Source organism: Homalodisca vitripennis, chromosome 3 (assembly GCF_021130785.1).
Source record: "Homalodisca vitripennis isolate AUS2020 chromosome 3, UT_GWSS_2.1, whole genome shotgun sequence".
Classification (NCBI taxonomy): Eukaryota; Metazoa; Arthropoda; class Insecta; order Hemiptera; family Cicadellidae; genus Homalodisca; species Homalodisca vitripennis.
In genome coordinates, this window is record NC_060209.1 from 47370330 (window position 1) to 47382316 (window position 11987).

At 33.3% G+C, this 11987-nt stretch overlaps 1 protein-coding gene across 1 annotated transcript in view; it reads left to right on the forward strand.

The window, feature by feature from the left end:
- The window catches only part of LOC124358640 (transcription factor 15-like), a 33178-nt gene extending 21507 nt beyond the window's left edge, over positions 1-11671 (forward strand). Inside the window, exons 3-5 of the mRNA XM_046810939.1 lie at positions 4912-5042; positions 7189-7286; positions 11241-11671. Of these exons, the coding sequence (XP_046666895.1) occupies positions 4912-5042; positions 7189-7286; positions 11241-11471 (460 nt within the window). The 3' untranslated portion in view covers positions 11472-11671. The remainder of the gene's footprint in view (positions 1-4911; positions 5043-7188; positions 7287-11240) is intronic.
- Positions 11672-11987: the final 316 nt, after the last annotated feature.

Sequence of the window (11987 nt, forward strand, 5' to 3'; positions counted from 1 at the left end):
AAACAAGTCAAATTCAACTATGGAACAACAAATAATAAGGCTGGAGTAAATTACAATGGTCATAAAAATGGTCTTTTTGACGAATCGTAGTAACAAGGTATTATTGACGTCGAAACTATAATTCACTTGAACCAGAAGTGCTCATACTCTTGCAAAGCCTATGAACTTGCGTGCGAAACCGCGGGTAACAGCTAGTATACAATATATTACAAATGTGATACGTTAATGTAATAGTTTTGAAAACCCTTTATATGAACAGTATAGTAAGGTATAGCAAAGTTATTTCATATAAACTGTAACATTTTTAAATATTGAATATTATTAGGTTTTTCAATTTATTCCATAATAGCCTATTTAGTTTTTACAAGATATATGAATTGTATCATAATGTACATACTGTGAAATACCTTGATTTTTCTTAAATACTATTGAGCCATTTGAACTCCACACCAGAATTTATCAACTTAGAATCGTTGTTTTCTGCTGGATTCTATAACATCGACTGTTTAACAACGTAAGATGATGTCCTCTCATTGTTTTGGTGAAATGTGGATTTGCAATGTTAAACTAATGTTTTGTTTCATGACGGGATGAGATTGGCGGTTACCCGACTAAAGGGGTGGTTGTTATACCTTCCATTCAACCTGCACGGAACCAACTTAAGTACGTTTGATTAAACCCTTTATTAGAGGGTAGATACTACCAGTATTGTATTCAAGTGTACTAACACAAACAGTATTGTTCTATATAATACTACACTAGTTAGTATTACTCTACATCTTGGTTTACATAACGTAAGCTGTGCTTTTAACTTTTCTGCATGGAAACTTTAGCAGAATCAAACAATGGCACTACACTTTTAGTTTCCAAAGTCTGAAATACATTCCGGCTTCACTTAATGTACAAAAATAAAAATTGTAATCTTAACTAGACAAGATCACATTTAATTTGTAAAATAAATATTTAAGAAATCCACTTTTTATTTAATATCACTTCTCACCTTAAACATACTTTGATTATAAGAGTGAAATTATGAATTAAACTAAATCTCTGCCACTAAATCTTGAACGCGGACAAAGGAGCACGCCATTTTACATGTACAGGTTACTGAAGTACGAGTATATACAGTTCAAACAATACAACTTTTTACAGAATTCTCCCCTCAGAACTTTTGAGACAGATTTGTTATTTATAATAAAATATACGAACGTAATTTACATCACATTTCTATATTTTATACAACACTCATTGAGGGCCAACATTATTTAGAATATAGAATAGGAAAGAATGTCAGGTAAATTAGTTTTCCTTTAGTTTAACCCATACTAACACCGAGAAGAATTAATATGAAAACTTTTTCTTGCAATAAAACACGCTACATCTATAATAATTCATTTAAAAGTATAATCTGTCATGTTATTGCTTGTTTGTGCTGTTGAAAGTCGATTATAAGACTAATGTAGTTTCATATAAGTTGAAATAACACAATTAAATTGACAACGTATGCCTCTCAATATTTATAATTTTGTTAAGATCTTACCGTTGTAATTTTGAGTGTTTTATGATTTTTTCACAAAATGTTATTAGGTTACAACATTAAGAGGGAGACCAGACAAACAAAATGAACGTATCAACGTAGACAATCAGTTTTCTAGTCTCGTACAAGTGAGTTGTTATACAGCTGGATGAGTACAGTTTCATTACAACCGATACACGATACACAATGAGTCGGTCTGATTTGTTTCTCCCTCCGCCATCCATGCTTCTCGAACAACACACTCTCGTATAGTTTTTCTCTACAACTTTTCCATTACATCCATTCATTATACGGATATATTTAACATCTAGTGATATATAATACTTACTATACTTAAGAGGCGGCTGTAGTGAAACGACCTTAAGGTTTTCCACATAAGGACCTCATGCACTTTACATCCTTATTTTCGATCGCAGTGTTATGGGAGTCGTCTCATTTTAGATATATAGTTATGTGCAACCAAACGCCTTTTAGTGCTTTTTGTAAAGTGTATAATTTTTAATAGCTTAACAATGGAGTACAAAAATGTTAGAGATTTTTTTGCCTGAATAACCTATAAAAATATTTAAAAAAAACTATAAAATCTCCCATAGAATTTTGCTTACGAGCGCCAGTACAGCGTGAAGAAGTTTTAAATATATTTTTATAAAATGAGGAGAATATAAAGACATTTTCTAATAGTACCTAATCACAATCAAATCAAAACTAGACATATAATTAAACAACATAGAGCATTATGGCGTTAACTGCTTTCACCACGAATTCAGATCTGGCTGTTGTAATCAGCACCAACCTTATCATTTCCGTGTATTTTCCTTCATTCACAGGAGTAAAACCTCTTACCTTGAGGAAATCTGCTCGCAACTGGACGTCCAATTGTCGTCTTCGTCGTTCGTGTTGTGCTGGCAGCGACCGAGGTGTGATCGAATAACTTTTACAGTGGGAAGGGAACAACCCCCTAATTACTGGCTTAGCGGGTTACAAGTTGTCGTGTTGGTAGTGAACGTGCTAAAAGTGTATGTTCATCGTGTTTGAAAGGGTAGACCTCTTACAATGGGAACATCCCCTAATTACTGGCTTAGCGGGTTACAAGTTGTCGTGTTGGTAGTGAACGTGCTAAAAGTGTATGTTCATCGTGTTGAAAGGGTAGACCTCTTACAATGGGAACATCCCCTAATTACTGGCTTAGCGGTTCACAAGTTGTCGTGTTGGTAGTGAATTCACAGCTTAGCGGTTCACAAGTTGTCGTGTTGGTAGTGAACGTGCTAAAAGTGTATGTTCATCGTGTTGAAAGGGTAGACCTCTTACAATGGGAACATCCCCTAATTACTGGCTTAGCGGGTTACAAGTTGTCGTGTTGGTAGTGAACGTGCTAAAAGTGTATGTTCATCGTGTTGAAAGGGTACACCTCTTACAATGGGAACACCCCCTAATTACTGGCTTAGCGGTTCACAAGTTGTCGTGTTGGTAGTGAACGTGCTAAACGTGTATGTTCATCGTGTTGAAAGGGTACACCTCTCACAAAGGAAAGAACCTTAATTACTGAATAATCATATAGTAATGGTAGTCAACGGCCGTGATGGGTGCTCAAGAACATTAGATAGAACGATTTGTTACATCAAAATGGGGGTTGGTGTTGTAACAAAAACTACCCTCCCCCACGGAACAAGGCAAATAATATTTTTAGCCGACAATATCTTTTGCTAGCATTTTTTCTAACACAATTTTAATTAATTATTTAACTTTAATTTCAGTAATTTACTAAATATGCTATAAATACTCATTACTTTTACTTTACCTTAAGTGACTATAACAAATTTTTATGCTAGATATTTAACTTCCCCAATAAATGTATGGTGGTCGTTTAACCTGCAATTAAATTAAATTGTCTTCACTAAAAATGAATTCAATTGAATGTGAGTGTGCCGCAATAATGTTAGATTACCGTGAAGATGAGAATAACATAAAGGTTCCTCTTAATGTACTCGTATACTATTATATAAAACTCTAATGGCGTCTTTGTATTCGTAGAGTGTGTTTTTATTTAATCACGTAAAAAGTAGTATATGACCTATTGTATTGCAGTTTTATATGGACATTATTAGGGTCCCTGGTTAACATTTACTCTTATTTTGAAAATCCCTTCAGGATACACCTCACAGGTCTAAATTTGCGAAAAATCTCATTTTAGGCTCTAAAGTTGTACTATGCCAAGCAAGAATTATTAATTGAAATAACCTGTTAAATGTGATCAAGAGTTAGATGTGAATATGACAGCACAATCAATTTGTTTAATTCAGCTTAGCACTAGTTTCAATTTTTTAACATTTTTAGACTTAAACGCATAGAATAAGCTTGATAGTAACAACACTTCTTATTTCAAACTTATCTTCAAACGTTGTTGAGCACAGACCAAGAAAATAAGAAAATAAAAAATGTATGTAAAAATATTAGTATAATATGAAATAATAAACCAAATAAGTATGCAGTGTTGGTCAGCACTGTAATGCAGATATCAAAAACAAAGTTATTATTTAACTCTTATTGTAAATTTAAAGAGCTGCCTTAGTTGACATTTGACGGAAGACGCTTCTCTAACCTGTGTGTATAGTTTTTTTCTTGAACGCGGAACAAAGCAAAATCAACTAATGCTACACATAGCACAAAAATACTAAGACCAAAGTAAATTACGATGGCAAAAAATATACACTTTTTGACACATTTTCTGGATCGTAGCAACAAGGCAAATTCAACATTACCGTCAATTAACTCGAACCAGAAGTACACGTGCACAGCTTACGGTTTTGCATGGGAAGCCCCTGTTAACTGCTAGTACAGTATAATATTGTAGAAACATACATTTTGGGCATGTCTCAAACTTATTTTAATCCTTCTTGTTATAATTGTTTGATCATTACTAGCTCAAATTTATTAGGTTGCAGTTGTCACAGATCTATTTATCCCATTTTGAAAGTCTATATAAAATAAATATCCTTGGTAAAGAAACTGTAAACTTTAGCGAGACATCAGGTGCATTGAAAAACTACCTGTTGTTTGAGAAATTTTCAATTTTTACAGAATGTTAGAAAATCTACCTCCGTGTTTTACAGCGATTTCACTATCTATGAAGCAGGTGTATTTTAATAGTTTATGCCTACTATCTTTGAGCTCTACTGAATAATTATATTTTAAAACTGTATTTTATGCCTCAATGCATATTCCAGTTAATTATTTATGTATCTTTAACCTCCATATAGTTACATGGCTGCAAAATTACCAACATTATGGTTTAGTTATGCAATCAAGAATAGAAAATGTTGGGAGCATTTCCTGTGTAAAATCACATATAACAAAGGATACATTGTTTGTTACAGTGTAAACTCGGCCTTCTTGATGGTGAGGACTCTGATCCCAACAGAGCCGCCCGACCGCAAGCTGTCAAAGATAGAGACATTGCGATTAGCTACTAGCTACATTGGACATCTGAAATGCCAGCTCATGGCAGGTAGTCATTTTATTTAATTTAATTATTAACTGGACTTATAGTTGTAACTGGACAATCAGTCCAATCTGTTTACTATTCATAAATTATATAATCATTGGTAACATTTATACAGCTAAATTTAGCAGATTATTCTATCCAAAGGCAGTGAAAAAAAGGAAGTAGATTGTATCTAAGTGACTCTGTTATTATACATTTTTCGTCTTGAAATAATTTGTGATAAGAGAAATTCAAGAAATGAATAACAATTATTATAAGTTTAATGTCAATACACCTTATATATAATTAGCTCAATGATGGAATTGAAAACTCCTTGTTAACTAGAATTAATATACTACTAATTGATGGAGCCGTATCTTAATTAGTTCAAGAGAGACCAATAGAATACAATAGTATCTCGTTATCGCTCTTAACTGGATTTGTGCAACACCTGGTTTTAGAAAAATGTTCCAACTTATATTTGTTTTTCTGTACGTATATGAATAGTTTTATTATTACTTGTTAAATTACTCGTTCAAGTAAAAAATTCATATTTAAATATTAGTTACAACGCAAAATAAATAATATACAACACAACACAAACATGACTTAAACAGAAGTAAGCTAAAGGACGATCTGTCAACCGATAGGAATGATGCGCAACTCAACATATTTCCTGCAACCAAATAGTAACTATATGTAGAATATGTAGTTTTGTTTTAGTGTTTGAGAGTATGTTTGTGTACTTACTTATTTAATTTGTTCCCCCCTAGTGATAATCCCTGGATTTTAAACTGTCCTTCTACAAAATAATAATGGCGTAGAAAAAGAACGTTGTTAAACTACTGCTAGGGGGCTTTATAGTTATTTAGTGTTAACAGCATACTTCTCATACCTTGTTTCTGATCTACTCGTCTTAGGTGACATTCTTGATTACCCTACAGTTCATCTTAGGTGACATTCTTGATTACTCTACAGTTCATCTTAGGTGACATTCTTGATTACCCTACAGTTCATCTTAGGTGACATTCTTGATTACCCTACAGTTCATCTTAGGTGACATTATTGATTACTCTACAACTCGTCCTAGGTGACTTTAAGAACCCGATGACACTATTGAGAAGACATTTTCGTTCTGATTAAGCAGATACCCAGCCATAAAGTAACAGAGTAAAATAAAAATAAGCCTTTTTAGAGAGTGAATGATCACATTATACTGAATTCCTTGCTGCCTAGCCGAAGTAGCCCTTCGTCAATTTCACTTAGACACGTCGGATATATCGTAACATAGATACTATTCCTTGTTAATTGTTATGGAATCCGAATAGACTTTGTAGTTAGTGACTTCGAGGTACATTTTGGCAAATTAAAGATATTTTTTAAGGTGATGGAGAGTAAACTATTTTGGCAGACAGTAATTTCCGGAATCTTCTTTGTTGTTTGGGTGGGTAGTCATTATTTAACCAGGAGCGTCACCAGCCGATGGCCTCGGAGGGGGGGGAGAGCAAGTTGATATGGAGAGTGAGTAAAGTATGATAGTGTTCGACAGATTCTTTTTTTATTCGGTTAATTAAAACATAATTTTCAAGGGTTTTTTGTAAAATTCTCGACCACTTTAAAACCCAGTCAAGTCAAAGACTTAGGACTGTGGTTGCTTTACATTTGGTATCTTTTTTAGAATCTCTAGGGGGGGGGGAGGCTGCTGACCCTTCCTGCTCCCCCCTTGGCGACACCCTTGCAGCAACCCTATTGCATAGGAAGCCACCTGGCGGCGCTGGTTCATTTTGACATACTTAGTCGGTGATTTTAGTGAGTGTATTGGTCTGCTGATATATTCCAATGCAACGTTACAATAAAAAATCTTATTTGTCTAGATATTCAATACCTAAGGGGAATTTTTAAATCTATCAGGCTTCTGATTCTACACATCTTAACATGTAATGTAGTCAACACACCGTGGAGTTCTTTAACTAGTGGCATTAATGTACCAAAACATTTATATATTTTGTTTTAATAGTTGTAGCTAAATAAATAAATAATATTATTGCTGACATGTCGTGTGGAGCTATCTGAAAAAGCTCATCAGAATTAAAAATCACAGATATTTCATGAAAATATACCATGTATATACGATGTAGATTAATCTGTTTACGGGATTTGTTGTGCACAGGGCGAGAAGAGCAACAGCCGTGCCTCAAAGTGAACACAGGGACATGGCAAGCGGCTCGACTACCAGTTTGTACATTTTGTCTGGCCTCACAGAAGAAAGTAAGAATTATCCTTTGTTATAACAGAGCTAGATAAGTCATATCACGTAAATGTTTGGAGGAGTGCGCCTACTCATGGCTTGCTGACATAATCACATACGGTAGTTTGATTTTACTGATAACTATAATCTTTATATCAAGTAAAATTTTCCATCACTAATCAAATGTATAGGGATTGAATTTTGGCTTAAATATTGACAATCAAGAAATCGCCATTTTTCAGCCTAATAAAAGTTTCTTATAGCATAGAACTTGCCTCCTGGAATATAAGGCCTTTGATTCACTAAATTAATTTAGTTTGTTGTGGAAATGAGTACCATTGGTGTGAGAAGTCAGGCATTGAGGGGATAGAACGAACTACGTATTGTGGAAGTTTAAAGATATCTAAGGTATTAATTAGTCTTCTACATTTGATTTAATCTGTGTCCCTGAGTGATCTATTCTTGGCCCGATTTTGGTTTGTGAGCATCTTTATAAATTGCCAATAATAGTCTAATAAAACTCATTGCACTGATGACACATCAATTGCTATTTCCCTTCCATCAATATATGCTCTTGATCGGGATGTATTTGCAGAAACAGGTAATATTTTACAATAGATGGAAAAACCATTTTAATTGCTGACATAAAACCTTATCATTAATCAAGAACGTAGCCAGGAAAATATTTTTTTTTGGGGGGGGGGCATGACAACTGATATTTTTCCGTAGTGGACTGTGAGTAAGGGCTCCATTTTGTTCCTTAAAAAGTTCTTGGCCCGTTTATTTGTTAAGAACGATATTTCAACAGTGCATGTCAGTAATACTGAATTATTTAAATAATAATAATTTATTAAAATGGTAATTAAAAGAATTGAAAATTTGGGGGGGTGTCCGGACCCCTTGGACCCTCTCGCTGGCTACGTCCTTGACTGTAATCTTAGATCAACCCACTGAAACTTCAATTTCAGTGTGGTATTGCGAGATAGTAATGTACTCGTAAACACATCTAAGAATGTGAAATATCTGGGGCGAAACTTGATGAACAGATGAAATTCTAACCACATATTGAACAAATCTGTCTGAAAATCAATTCCGCTAAACTTTGTCTTACACATATTGATATTTTTAGTGGGTAATGACGTCAGACTTCGTATCCACAACTAGTTTAGTACTCATGTGGGATGGGGTGAGCCTGAGAAGGCTTTATTATATCAGAATAAAAAAAGACAAAATTTGGTCTCTTTCTCTCTCTATATTTTGTTGATATTATAATTATTAAATACCGTGTGAGTCTCATAAGTCGCTTGACACTAACAGTTATTCACTGACGCTTTGGCTATAATTTTTAAGGTTTGGTAGAAGTTATTTATGTATAAATTGTTAAAATAATAGATTAATAAAAGCTTAAGTGTTAGGTTAAATTTAAAAAAGGGCTATTAAGCCCTAATTTTGCTTCCGTTCAATTATGTACAAATAAAGTAATGAATCGACCAACATCTCTCCCTCAACTCTCTACATTTTCATTTCTTAATATCCTTTGTCCTAAATAAAAACAAAAAAAGTCCAGACAAGAAGTATTTGATTATTAATTTGTCTCATTCTTGTAGTGTTGTTAACAAAAAACTTAAATTCTCCAATCAATTCCATAATTGATTTAAAATAATATAATTTACTACGTATAGTTATTTTTACAGTGTATCCGAAACAACTAAACAATTAAAATGGAATTAGACTTCATACAATTAAAAAGATATCACCCTATTGCCATGTTACTGAAGTGTCTATGAATTTATTGTTGTTGAATATTTACAATGAATATTATATTGTATACTGTGCAATAATGTACACATAATTTTAATTTACTTTACTTGCACAAAAACTACTGTTTTATTACAACACATTATATTTATATATGTACCTATCTTTGGCCTATTTAATTGTAAAATTAAATTTTGTATTTGAAAATTAATTACAATTAAGTTAATGGTGTAATAAATCTCAATTGGTTGATAACATAATGATTTGTGGCAGCGAAATGATCTGTGGCTTTAAAATAAGGATGAACCGTATTTATAACACCAATTGTTTGAGTTTATGCCAACACAGTATGTGAGTTGATAACAAATTATTGAAAATACTGTTATATACCTCACACAGATATAATAGAAACGGTGTTAATACTCTGAACTTAGTATACCAAAGGCATAGTGTAACGTATTATGGTACAACACGTTATTCTATGCTAAAGGTTCTCAAGTTTAAAGCAACAATTTCTATGAAGAAAGACAGGAAAACTTTTGAAGTTTCGTAATAAGCTCCTAATAAAGTTGGAATGGTGAAAATTAAGTTTATATCCGTGACTTCGTAATAAAGAGAGTTTAAATTCATATTACTTACACTGGAAAATAAGGAAAGAACAACGTGATATTTATAAACAAAAATTATTAGTTATTTAAATAATTAACATTACATTTCCAGCATTGTTTTGTTCTATTTTACAACATAAAATTTAGTTTTGGAATATTAATTGAATTAGTTTACATATGTAAGCACAGGGTTGGATTATTTTGCATTTTGGATTAGACAAGTGTAAACGACATAGCGTTTTGATTTTTAGTAAATTCAATGTTTGTTATCTTTGGATTGCTATTAAAGCTCTAACTTAGTATAGACCAAACTATTAATAAAGTTTAAATTTTCTATAGAAAGGACTAATTTATGATTTGTAAATCAAGCATGAGGAATGTAAATTAAAAGACAAACAGTTAAAATCATTTATTCACTGACATTTTTTACTGGGAAAGATTGGTTTTTTTAATATAGAGGTTTTATTAACGTATCAGCTAGTATGTTAGCAACGTGAGAAACTACAGCAGAGTCTTCTGCAGTACATCATTGTTGATCATACAAGGGTTGATAACACTAATTAGCTCTTGGTAGGTTAATATGTAAAGTACGTTCAGAGGGTAGACATGGGACTAACTTATAGACTAGGAGCCGAGATATAACTTGCAATGTGTAGGCACTAAATCTGGATTATCTTGAAATCGTTAGAAATATTTTCCCCGAAAAAAGTCGATCGTCAGCCGCGCTACTAAAATCGTCAGCCGGGGGTAAAAATCAGAGTGTGTCGAAAGTGTTAAAAATATGAAATTATAATTTTTATCAAAACACATTTTTTTAGTTTGAAATTTAAAACTGTCAGACAGATTAAATAAGTGTTACTTAATAATATACATACCATTAAAGTAGGGAATTTCAGTTTCTTTATCTAGTTGTCCGACGGTGATGTAACTGTTATGTACTTGGATGTAGGTTTCATTAACCTGTCAGGCACCTAACCTAACCGAACCTACCTTAACCTAGCCTAACCTATCCTAACCTAACCAAACATAGTCTAACCTAACCTAACCTAACCTAACCTAACCTGACCTGACCTAACATAACCTAATCTAACCTAACCTAACCTAACGTAATCTAGCTTAACCTAACCTAGCCTAGCCTATCCTAACCTAACTTAACCTAACCTAACCATTAATCATTAAGCCTAACCATATTAACCAATCCATTAATATAGGAAAATAGAATGGTATTATATTTGCTAGTTTATCATTTAAACCTCTACCAAAACAAGCCTAGCTGAAAGTACGTATTTCTTAGGAAAACATCTTGTATCGATTAAGAAAAACCAGGTAGCGTGCTTATATAATGTAAATTTGCTCTCAGCTCTTGGACTATTAACCCAAGAACCGAAGCGTTGAATTATAAGTGTTTATTGACATTAAAATCTTTGTCCACTTTCACTATTAAGGCCGGTAACCTGTTGAATATAGTTAAGTTAGAGATTCAAGAAGAAAATGTAAATTTATCTGGTTTTATCTTCAAGAATAAATGAAACATTTTAACCTAAGTTAAATAATTCCTTTTTTATCGTGAAAATGAACTAGTCCTGTATATCTGTCACTGTGCCACAGCTGTGCTCCAGGCTGCCACCAGTACCAAACACCTTTAACTACTCGCTCTCTGCCCCGGCCTGCTACGGCATGGGCATGCCTTACATGTGGGAGCCTGGCAACTCCCAGGGCTACGCCATGCGGTCCGTATCCGATCTCAACAACCGGTATCCTGGGGAGACCTACAGTGAAGAGGACATCAGGCAGACCAGTCTACCAGACTTACCGTTCGGACCTCCAAAATACTATTAAGTCAAAGACAGCCAATAAATATTAAAAAATATAGCTAATTGTAAATTAAAAAATTATTTTTACTTATGTAAGCAGTTAAGGGTTTTTACCAAATGATTAAAGTAAGTTTTTGATAATGTGCTGTTTTTTATGACCACGAAATTTTCTAATTTGTTTTAAATCCTCAGCAATATGGTTTAATAAAGTTCAAATACAAAACTACAGAAATGTTTCAATTGATGAAGTCTGTTCTTACGTGTTTTGCAGAAAGAACCCTAGGCTTTTTACTATCAGTAAATCTTGCCACTTGTACAATACGAGAAGCAGGACCATCTAGAAGTTCACACGTATTCCACCACGCTTGAAAAAGGGCCTAACACCTATGTGTGAAAATGTATAATGTCTTGTCCACTGACATTAAGTATGCACATGAAACGTAAATTAAAAACGTTTTTCCTGTAAAGAATGTTATTGGATAACTTCCCATAAGAAATTAATGCTGTTAATAATATCAACATGTTTTTTATTTCGTACTGT